Raw genomic sequence first — 12,049 nt, forward strand, 5'->3', positions numbered from 1 at the left:
TAATTTTATTTATAAGCAGTAGCCACATGTACCTATAAGGTACCTATTTTTTTTCGCGATATCTTCCTTCATATTCATCATAAGTGCAACCGGGCGAGGTTTGTTTTGCCTGACAACACTTGCTGGTGTTGATAATGGATGGCCTCTGTCATATGTACGGAGTGTGTAAGTTCTCTTCTCTCTTTGGGTAATGATGCAACAGTGTAGTAGCATCACAAACATTTTGACAACCAGTATCTGATTAATAAACCAAATTGATTAGACTTGTATCTATTTTGCTATGGCACATAGACAAAACTATTCTCACATCATTTTGGTTCAATGTATTTATATGTTAAGTAGAGATATTATTTAATGATATTTTTGACACTAAAACTCAATTTTGTTCAGAATCAGTTCGTTTTTTTTTGGGGGGGAAGCCATGGCATAATGGCTAAAGAAGCAGTTTTGGGACCAAAAGGTCACTGGTTTGATTCCCTAGACCAGCAGGAATGGCTGAAGTGCCCTTGAGCAAGGCACCTAATCCCCAACTGCCCCCCAGGCTGCACTGGGTATGATGCATGTTGCTCTGGATAAGAGCATCTGCTAAATGCCTGTAATGTAATTTTTTCATGATTTTTGGTTGTTTTCCAGAATTCAGTCACAGTAATATACAATGGGTTTTCCCCACACTGCCACACACATACAGTATTAATCACATTAGCATCTAGAACTGGAACAATCACAGTCATGAGGAAATGAGGAGTTTCCTCTATATGACTTGAAATGTCAGGTGAATTTGTTAACACAACTAAAAACCATAAACAGCCAATGTTTCCACATGAAGCAATTCGTGTTCTGTTCCTGATATAGGATTATGTGCTGACAAAAGCAACATATGGATCTGCAAGCCAACCGGATTGAACCAGGGTCGAGGCATTTTCCTCCTGCGCACGCCGGAGGATATTGCAGCCTTCAGAACCAGGATGCAGATGCCAGCAGGCAGCCCTACAAACAAGAAGATTCCTTTGAGAATACCTGAAGCAATGATTGCTCAATGGTGTGTATGAGGAACAACTTCAAAGAACTGAAACTATAATCATTTTCAGATTTGTATTTACGCGCGCGCACACAAAAAAACCAAAACATTTTGCTTTTTGAAGGTACATCCAAAACCCTTTGCTCCTAAAGGGCAAAAAATTTGATGTAAGATCATACTTTCTTATCGCCTGCACCTCACCGTACATGGTGTTCTTTCGTCATGGTTACGTTCGGCTGACCTGTGACCTTTACGACCCCAAGTCCAGCAACCTCACTGCACACCTAACCAACCAAGTAAGCTCTCATTTATCCACATAACATACTTCTAATCAGGTTTGCATAGATACAGGATGTTGGGAAATGCTCTCTGTTCTCAGTTCTGATCATATCACTGCCTGTGATTTAAACACAGTATATGCAGAAGAAGAATCCTTTGTACAGCATGTTGAAGGAGGATACAGTCTGGTCCATGGAGCACTTCAACAGCTACATTAATGAGAAGTTCATGGTGCCAAAGGATCTGCCGAGAGACTGGGTTTTGAGTGTTTTTACAGTGCGTTCTTTTATATTTGGGTTCTAGTAAAGTTTGGGGTCATCATGGTAAGAAAATTATAAAAACACTCCCAATTCACAAACTAACTAACAAACTTGTTTAAGGTGACTAGAAATGAACTGAATAGGTTAATTAACATCTAATGCACATTTTCTAACTTAGACTTAACAGTGTAAAGTGTCTGCTGTTTGCTCAAGGAAACAAAGTCAATCATTAACACATAATGTAATTTCTATTTAATCTTAGTTGAGACTATTAACCCTGCATCCTGGCCATATCCTGTATACTGGTTTTCATTTCTTTTTTTTCTTGATTTTAGATAAAAATTAGTTTTATATACAGTATATAAAATTTTCTATCCCCATTCTCTGGATATAAGCAATCGCATGCTCTGACTGGCTACTCTGCTACTAGGCTATCAGCTCATATACCGTCTCATCTCATTATCTGTAGCCGCTTTATCCTTCTACAGGGTCGCAGGCAAGCTGGAGCCTATCCCAGCTGACTACGGGCGAAAGGCGGGGTACACCCTGGACAAGTCGCCAGGTCATCACAGGGCTGACACATAGACACAGACAACCATTCACACCTACGGTCAATTTAGAGTCACCAGTTAACCTAACCTGCATGTCTTTGGACTGTGGGGGAAACCGGAGCACCCGGAGGAAACCCACGCGGACACGGGGAGAACATGCAAACTCCACACAGAAAGGCCCTCGCCGGCCACGGGGCTCGAACCCAGACCTTCTTGCTGTGAGGCGACAGCGCTAACCACTACACCACCGTGCCGCCCTCATGTACCATAAGTAGAGAAAAACAAAATGGTGGCGTGTGTTGCTGAACCAACCGAGGATGAAATAAAAAAACTACTCGAAAACAAATCCCCAAAAATGATGATCATCAAGTATTTAAAAGAAACAGAAATAGCTAAGGTTGGCATGGTGGTGTAGTGGTTAGCGCTGTCGCCTCACAGCAAGAAGGTTCTGGGTTCGAGCCCCGTGGCCGGCGAGGGCCTTTCTGTGCGGAGTTTGCATGTTCTCCCCATGTCTACGTGGGTTTCCTCCGGGTACTCCGGTTTCCCCCACAGTCCAAAGACATGCAGGTTAGGTTAACTGGTGACTCTAAATTGACCGTAGGTGTGAATGTGAGTGTGAATGGTTGTCTGTGTCTATGTGTCAGCCCTGTGATGACCTGGCGACTTGTCCAGGGTGTACCCCGCCTTTCGCCCGTAGTCAGCTGGGATAGGCTCCAGCTTGCCTGCGACCCTGTAGAACAGGATAAAGCGGCTAGAGATGATGAGATGAGATGAAAAATAGCTAAAAGAATATAGATCCCACCCTACTACACCCCAATATCTCCTGTTCCACACTCCAGCCCAGTTGGTTGTGGGCACCTTTAAGTGCATTAAAGTGCATATCCTAAAAACCCTAAAGAAGAAGAAGACCCCAAAGCATACACACACACACACACACACACAAAAAGCAACAAAATATGGAATAAAAGCATTTGATAGTAAGAATGTTTTTTTTTTCAAGAATTATGATTATAGCATTTTTCACAAATTGCTCATGTCATTTCGCTGGTTTGTTTACATTCTAAGCGGAAATGATTTTGTCGGACGTTTCGTATAAAGATTTTATTTATGGAATTTGCAAAAAATAAAAATGCTCTGTTTCACAAAATCCAGTGAATGTGGATAGAATAAAACAGTTATTCCACTCAATCTCGTCGTACATGGCTTATAGCTGACTCAGTGCTACGTGCCTCATCGGCTATCAGCTCATGTACGACTCGATTTTGTGGAATATATATATATATATATATATATATATATATATATATATATATATATATATATATACACACGTGTGTGTGTGTGTGTGTCCACAGAGAAGAATGCAGCAGATAATGACTCACTGCTTTCTGGCTGTCAAATCAAAGCTGGAGTGTAAACTGGGCTACTTTGATCTAATTGGCTGTGACTTTTTGATTGATGAAGACTTCAAGGTGAGATAATATATTTGCACAGCACCTCAGTATGTGTGTCTGTCATTGAGTGTTTTATTGGGTTAACCTCATTGAGTGATACAAGGCAAAGACAGCAATATGGAAAGTAGTCCTTCAGTAAAGAAGCTTACATAAAATGTAACTATGAACTACAACCCCGATTCCAAAAAAGTTGGGACAAAGTACAAATTGTAAATAAAAACGAAATGCAATGATGTGGAAGTTTCAAAATTCCATATTTTATTCAGAATAGAACATAGATGACATATCAAATGTTTAAACTGAGAAAATGTATCGTTTAAAGAGGAAAAATTAGGTTATTTTAAATTTCATGACAACACATCTCAAAAAAGTTGGGACAAGGCCATGTTTACCACTGTGAGACATCCCCTTTTCTCTTTACAACAGTCTGTAAACATCTGGGGACTGAGGAGACAAGTTGCTCAAGTTTAGGGATAGGAATGTTAACCCATTCTTGTCTAATGTAGGATTCTAGTTGCTCAACTGTCTTAGGTCTTTTTTGTCGTATCTTCTGTTTTATGATGCGCCAAATGTTTTCTGTGGGTGAAAGATCTGGACTGCAGGCTGGCCAGTTCAGTACCCGGACCCTTCTTCTACACAGCCATGATGCTGTAATTGATGCAGTATGTGGTTTGGCATTGTCATGTTGGAAAATGCAAGGTCTTCCCTGAAAGAGACGTCGTCTGGATGGGAGCATATGTTGCTCTAGAACGTGGATATAACTTTCAGCATTGATGGTGTCTTTCCAGATGTGTAAGCTGCCCATGCCACACGCACTAATGCAACCCCATACCATCAGAGATGCAGGCTTCTGAACTGAGCGCTGATAACAACTTGGGTCATCCTTCTCCTCTTTAGTCCGAATGACACGGCGTCCCTGATTTCCATAAAGAACTTCAAATTTTGATTCGTCTGACCACAGAACAGTTTTCCACTTTGCCACAGTCCATTTTAAATGAGCCTTGGCCCAGAGAAGACGTCTGCGCTTCTGGATCATGTTTAGATACGGCTTCTTCTTTGAACTATAGAGTTTTAGCTGGCAACGGCGGATGGCATGGTGAATTGTGTTCACAGATAATGTTCTCTGGAAATATTCCTGAGCCCATTTTGTGATTTCCAATACAGAAGCATGCCTGTATGTGATGCAGTGCCGTCTAAGGGCCAGAAGATCACGGGCACCCAGTATGGTTTTCCGGCCTTGACCCTTATGCACAGAGATTCTTCCAGATTCTCTGAATCTTTTGATGATATTATGCACTGTAGATGATGATATGTTCAAACTCTTTGCAATTTTACACTGTCGAACTCCTTTCTAATATTGCTCCACTATTTGTCGGCGCAGAATTAGGGGGATTGGTGATCCTCTTCCCATCTTTACTTCTGAGAGCCGCTGCCACTCCAAGATGCTCTTTTTATACCCAGTCATGTTAATGACCTATTGCCAATTGACCTAATGAGTTGCAATTTGGTCCTCCAGCTGTTCCTTTTTTGTACCTTTAACTTTTCCAGCCTCTTATTGCCCCTGTCCCAACTTTTTTGAGATGTGTTGCTGTCATGAAATTTCGAATGAGCCAATATTTGGCATGAAATTTCAAAATGTCTCACTTTCAACATTTGATATGTTGTCTATGTTCAATTGTGAATACAATATCAGTTTTTGAGATTTGTAAATTATTGCGCTCCGTTTTTATTTACAATTTGTACTTTGTCCCAACTTTTTTGGAATCGGGGTTGTATATTATATATTATATTATATTATATGAACTATAATTCATAGCTAATAATTGCATAGCACTTCCTTGACAGTCTCATTTATCATTCTTTTAATAAAGTTGTGTGTAAATATTTTCATATGACAAACTAAATATTCCTACTACATTTACAAAAGTGTCTTTTGGTAAATGCCAGTAATCTGTAAATTACTGCACACAGTCATCTCATCATCTCTAGCCACTTTATCCTGTACAGGGTCGCAGGCAAGCTGGAGCCTATCCCAGCTGACTACGGGCGAAAGGCGGGGTACACCTTGGACAAGTCGCCAGGTCATCACAGGGCTGACACATAGACACAGACAACCATTCACACTCACATTCACACCTACGGTCAATTTAGAGTCGCCAGTTAACCTAACCTGCATGTCTTTGGGGGAAACCGGAGCACCCGGAGGAAACCCACGCGGACACGGGGAGAACATGCAAACTCCACACAGAAAGGCCCTCGCCGGCCACGGGGCTCGAACCCGGACCTTCTTGCTGTGAGGCGACAGTGCTAACCACTACACCACCGTGCCACCCTGCACTAGTCATGGCATGCCTAATTATACATTTAGTGACGCCCACAAAACTATAAAAAGCAAAGCTCACAGTGAGCTAGAAAAACAAAACAAAATCTTCCAGTAATGTAGCACATTGGCTGTTACTACTACTATTACTACAACAATACACACACACACTATAGGGCACCCTTTTCTTTTGTCCTAATGGCTAGCCCTGTTTGTCTTCATTTATGGATTAGCATTGCTATTATTTAGGTCATTAATATGAAATGACTGAATTTAATTAAATGTTCAGTAAATTAATTAAGTTATAGTGTTAACAAGCTGCTCATCTCATCTCATTATCTCTAGCCACTTTATCCTTCTACAGGGTCGCAAGCAAGCTGGAGCCTATCCCAGCTGACTACGGGCGAAAGGCGGGGTACACCCTGGACAAGTCGCCAGGTCATCACAGGGCTGACACATAGACACAGACAACCATTCACACTCACATTCACACCTACGGTCAATTTAGAGTCACCAGTTAACCTAACCTGCATGTCTTTGGACTGTGGGGGAAACCGGAGCACCCGGAGGAAACCCACGCGAACACGGGGAGAACATGCAAACTCCGCACAGAAAGGCCCTCGCCGGCCACGGGGCTCGAACCCGGACCTTCCTGCTGTGAGGCGACAGCGCTAACCACTACACCACTGTGCCGCCCTTAATAATAAGCTGCTAATGTTGTTAAATAATTAATGTTTTGACTATAATATATTCTCACTCATTAACCTTGGATTAATGGCTAATGTGTGGCCCCCTGGTCTGAAGTATTATAACGCCAAAATAATCAGGAAACTGAAGTATTAAAAGTGATCTGGAAATATTTCCAGTTCCTCCAAGAGTTTTGTTTTTCAGCTTTCTAACATCAGAATGAATCTCAGACATCTCGGTGCACTCAAACCCAGTCCCACCCTTTACTGCATTTTCAATTTTACCCATGTTAAGCAGTTGCCAGGCAACCTGCCTTCCTGCAGCAGTAAACATGTGGTCCCCAGGCCAAAGATCACTGGTTTATTATGCATTCACATGTTTGCAAAGAAAAGAAAAAAATGTTCAGTGCATCGATTCTACAAGCTTCTGGAACTGTACTGGAGGAATAAACACCTTTTTTCCCCCCAAAGAAAGATGCTTCCTCAACTGTTGTTTTGATGATTGTGGTAGAGAGCATGTTGCTCCAAAATCTCCATATTGAATTAGGTTGAGATCTGGTGGTCCTTATACCACCAGTGTATGATGGTATGCACCACTAGCACATGGGGGATGGCTGGTGTTTGGGGTTGAGTCATTGTGGAAGATACCACTCACACCAGGATAGGTTTTTTTTTTTTCAAATCAAGGATGATCAATCAAATGAGCTTTATATAGATGTGCAGTGACTCCTCTCTCTATGAGCAAAATATCATCTCATCTCATCTCATTATCTCTAGCCGCTTTATCCTGTTCTACAGGGTCGCAGGCAAGCTGGAGCCTATCCCAGCTGACTACGGGTGAAAGGCGGGGTACACCCTGGACAAGTCGCCAGGTCATCACAGGGCTGACACACAGACACAGACGACCATTCACACTCACATTCACACCTACGGTCAATTTAGAGTCACCAGTTAACCTAACCTGCATGTCTTTGGACTGTGAGGGAAACCGGAACACCCAGAGACACGGGAAGAACATGCAAACTCCACACAGAAAGGCCCTCGCCGGCCACGGGGCTCAAACCCGGACCTTCTTCCTGTGAGGCGACAGTGCTCACCACTACACCACCGTGCCGCCTGAGCAAAATGTCCTCACAGCAAAATAGAGCTCCATGGGAGGAGCTTGATTTTGTGTCTGGTGAACCATTTTTTGTGTAGATTTGGCCATATGTTTAGGGTCATTATCTTGCTGAAAGACCCAGCGACGACCCATCTTCAGCTTTCGGGCAGAGGCCACCAGATTTTGATTTACAACCCCAATTCCAAAAAAGTTGGGATGCTATATAAACTGTAAATAAAAACAGAATGCAATAATTTGCAAGTCATGGAAATCCTATATTTCATTGAAAATAGTACAAAGACAACATATCAAACGTTGAAACTGAGAAATTTTATTGTTTTTTGAAAAATATATGCTAATTTTAAATTTGATATCAACAACACGTTTCAGAAAAGTTGGGACAGGGGCATGTTTACCACGGTGTTGCATCACCTCTACTTTTAACAACACTCTGTAAACGTTTAGGAACTGAGGAGACCAATTGCTGTAGTTTTGAAAGAGAAATGTTGTCCCATTCTTGCCTGAGATACAGTTTCAGTTGCTCAACAATTCGGGGTCTCCTTTGTCATATTTTGTGCTTCATAATGCGCCAAATGTTTTAAATGGGAAACAGATCTGGACTGCAGGCAGACCAGTTTAGCACCCAGACTCTCTTACTACAGAACCATGCAGTTTTAATATGTGCAGAAAGTGGTCTGGCATTGTCTTGCTGAAAGAAGGAAGGCCTTCCCTGAAAAATATTTTGTCTGGATGGTAGCATATTGCTCTGAAACATGTATATATCACTCAGCATTAATGATGCCTTCCCAGATTTACAAGCTACCCATGTCATGTGTACTAATGCACCCTCATACCATCACAGATGCTGGCTTTTGAACTGTGCACTGATAACATGTCGGATGGTCCCTCTCCTCTTTCACCTGGAGGACGTGGTGTCCCTGATTTCTAAAAAGAATTTCTACTTTTGATTCGTCAGACCTCGAGAGAATTTTCTACTTCGCCTCAGTCCATCGCAAAAGAGCTTGGACCCAGAGAAGGTGGCGGTGTTTCTGGATATTGCTTATATCTGGTTTTAACTTGCATTTGTGGATGCAGTAATGAACTGTTTTCACAGATGATGGTTTTCTGAAGTGTTCCTGAGCCCATACAGTGATTTCCACTACAGACACGTGTCTGCTTTTAATGCAGTGTCTCCTGAGGGCCTGAAGATCACAGGCATCCAGTGTCTGTTTTCAGCCTTGTCTCTTACATACAGAGATTTCTCCAGATTTTCTGAAGCTTTTAATATGTACCATAGATGATGTGATCCCCAAATTTTTTGAAATTTTACACTGAGGAACGTTATTCTTAAATTGTGGCACTGTTTACCCACGCAGTCTTTCACAGAGCGGTGAACCCCTCCCCATCTTTACTTCTGAGAGACTCCGCCTCTCTGGGATGCTCTTTTTATACCCAGCCATGTTACTGACCTGTTGCCAATTAACCAAATTAATTTTTTTAAGCATTACACAACTTTTTCAGCCTTTTGTTGCCACTGTCCCAACTTTTCTGAAACGTGTTGTTGATATCAAATTTAAAATTAGCATATATTTTTCAAAAAACAATACAATTTCTCAGTTTCAACATTTGATATGTTGTCTTTGTACTGTTTTCAATGAAATACAGGGTTTCCATGATTTGCAAATCTTCACATTCTGTTTTTATTTATGTTTTACACAGTGTCCCAACGGCGGCACAGTGGTATAGTGGTTAGCGCTGTCGCCTCACAGCAAGAAGGTCCTGGGTTCGAGCCCCGGGGCCGGTGAGGGCCTTTCTGTGTGGAGTTTGCATGTTCTCCCCGTGTCCGCGTGGGTTTCCTCCGGGTGCTCCGGTTTCCCCCACAGTCCAAAGACATGCAGGTTAGGTTAACTGGTGACTCTAAATTGACCGTAGGTGTGAGTGTGAATGGTTGTCTGTGTCTATGTGTCAGTCCTGTGATGACCTGGCGACTTGTCCAGGGTGTACCCCGCCTTTCGCCCGTAGTCAGCTGGGATAGGCTCCAGCTTGCCTGCGACCCTGTAGAAGGATAAAGCGGCTAGAGATAATGAATGAATGAATGAATGAATGACAGTGTCCCAACTTTTTTGGAATTGGGGTTGTAAAATTTCAAAGAGTTCATGATGCCATGCACCCTAACAAGGTTCCCGGGGCCTTTGGAAGAGAAACAGGCCCACAGCATCACTGATCCTCCCCCATACTTCACAGTGGGCATGAGGTGCGTTTCCGCATACTCATCTTTTGTGTTACACCAGACCCACTTAGAGTGTTTGTTGCCAAAAAGCTCTATCTTGGTCTCATCTGACCAAAGCACACGGTCCCAGTTGAAGTCCTAGTACCGCTTAGCGAACTCCAGACGTTTACGTTTATGCTTGTAAGTGAGAAAAGCCTTTTTCCGTGCATGCCTCCCAAACAGCTTGTTGGCATGTAGATAGCGCCTGATGGTTGTTGTGGAGACTTTGTGACCCCAAGATGCTACTCTTTGATGCAATTCTCTAACAGTGAGCTTTGGAGAACTTTTTACTTCTCTTACCATCCTCCTCACTGTGCATGGTGGCAAGATAAACTTGCTTGAGTGGTTTGTTTGCCACTCTTCGAGTTGTTTTAAACTTCTTGATGATTCCTCTGACTGTAGATATGGGCAGGTGAAGGCGAGCGGCTATTTTCTTGTTGCCATTGCCTGACTTATGAAGGTCGACACACATCTGCCTTACTTGAATGGTGTGTTCTCTTGTCTTTCCCATGTTGAAGAGTGGATAAGAGAAATAGGCCTCTATGTCACATCATATTTATACCCCAGGGAAACAGGATGTGATGAATTACTAATTAAAGGTTCCTAGATACTCTGATCAACTTTATAAACTACAGTAGAAATGACAGAAATGCTTCAATTACATTTATTTTCTCGGAATTGTTATGAGTGCCAATAATTGTGGAACAGGTGATTTTATGAAAAATAATTCTCTCTTAGTCAGGGATTTTTTTTTTAATTCACTTGAGTTAAAGGTTACATTTTTCTACAATTTTCAGTGTGAGATTATGCTTCTGCAATAAAAATTGAATTTATTTTAAGGCTTTTAACACATCTTAACCAGGGGTGCCAATAATTGTGGAGGGCGTTGTACTTATGTTAGATTAATTGGTAACAAATGATAATCTGTAAAGTAGTATCATTACTGTTCTAGCAGGATGCATTATTTCTTCCTGTTGTGTGTGTGTGTTATGATTATGATTCTGTGCAGGTCTGGTTGCTGGAGATGAACTGTAATCCTGCTCTTCACACTAATTGTGAAGTGCTGAAAGAGGTGGTGCCTAAAACAGTTACTGAAACTCTGGGTGAGAATGTACATTGTGAGCCAGCAGCTAAAATAATGTACATTTATCTCAGGTGCAATAACATTCAGTTCTAGTGTTATGAGCTTCATTGAATATCACACTTCCTGTTTTACAGACCTGGCCATGGAGATCTTCAATAAATGTCGCTGTGGCCAAAAGCTGTTGCCCCTGACCAGCCAGAAGGATTTTGTGCTACTGTATTGTGGTGACACTGCGGGCGTGTCCATCACTAAACAGCGGAGCAGAACAGCAGGACCTCTCAGGACAGCATGCTCCAAAAGCCAGTCCAGCTCTTAGAGACCACAGCAAGCTGTAAACATTTCAGGCTGTAGCTGGATGTCCAAAATGTTTCCATCTCCTTCTTTTACTATTTCATCCAATTCCCCACACAGAGGGAAAAAAATGGTTCTTAACTGGTTCTTTAAAAGCCTGTGTGGTCCCAAGAAGAACCATCACCTCCTAAAGAACCATTTAATGGAGTGAATGGTTCTACATGTTAGTCATATGGTTCTTTGGGATATTAAAGGGTTCTTAATTCTTATTTGAGATTGAGTGGATGGTGGGAAGGATGGGATAAAATTTCAAAATGAGACCGTTAGTGATGGCGTAGCTCACTCCAGCCCGTCTAGTCCAAAAGGAACAATCTAAAGTGGGCCACCGTGTGCAATAAATGTTGCAAGTTATACATCGACGCTATATACACTCTAGGAATACCAACCTATTTGCCAGAAAGAATCCAAAACGGCAAGGAATTGACAGAGAAGAAGCGATTTTTGTTGAACTGCTCATTAAGGTTTAATTAGTCGATAACTTCATTAATAATTGTAATTAAGCAAATCTGGGTAGAAGTTATATGCACCCTAAGTGCCCCTACGTTCATGCCAGAAAGAATCAAAATCAGTGAAGAATTGAGGGAGAAGAAGCGATTTGTGTGGAAATTGCTCGTTAGGGCTTAATTACTCCATATCTTCATTATTAAATGCAATTATGCAAATTTGGGTAGAATCCAT

At 41.9% G+C, this 12,049-nt stretch overlaps 1 protein-coding gene across 3 annotated transcripts in view; it reads left to right on the forward strand.

Annotated features, from left to right (window-relative positions):
- ttll10 (tubulin tyrosine ligase-like family, member 10) overlaps positions 1-11,559 on the forward strand; it is a 31,961-nt gene extending 20,402 nt beyond the window's left edge. For 2 of the 3 annotated variants that reach the window (XM_060936972.1, XM_060936974.1), the window contains exons 6-11: positions 853-1,039; positions 1,143-1,314; positions 1,433-1,573; positions 3,464-3,580; positions 10,946-11,039; positions 11,155-11,559. In XM_060936972.1, coding sequence (XP_060792955.1) covers positions 853-1,039; positions 1,143-1,314; positions 1,433-1,573; positions 3,464-3,580; positions 10,946-11,039; positions 11,155-11,336 — 893 coding nt within the window. In that variant the 3' untranslated portion in view covers positions 11,337-11,559. Of the gene's footprint in view, positions 1-852; positions 1,040-1,142; positions 1,315-1,432; positions 1,574-3,463; positions 3,581-9,386; positions 9,505-10,945; positions 11,040-11,154 lie in introns of those variants that run through there. The other variant, XM_060936973.1, reaches the window with a different exon arrangement.
- Positions 11,560-12,049: the final 490 nt, after the last annotated feature.

The sequence above is a fragment of the Neoarius graeffei genome, chromosome 13 (assembly GCF_027579695.1).
Source record: "Neoarius graeffei isolate fNeoGra1 chromosome 13, fNeoGra1.pri, whole genome shotgun sequence".
Classification (NCBI taxonomy): Eukaryota; Metazoa; Chordata; class Actinopteri; order Siluriformes; family Ariidae; genus Neoarius; species Neoarius graeffei.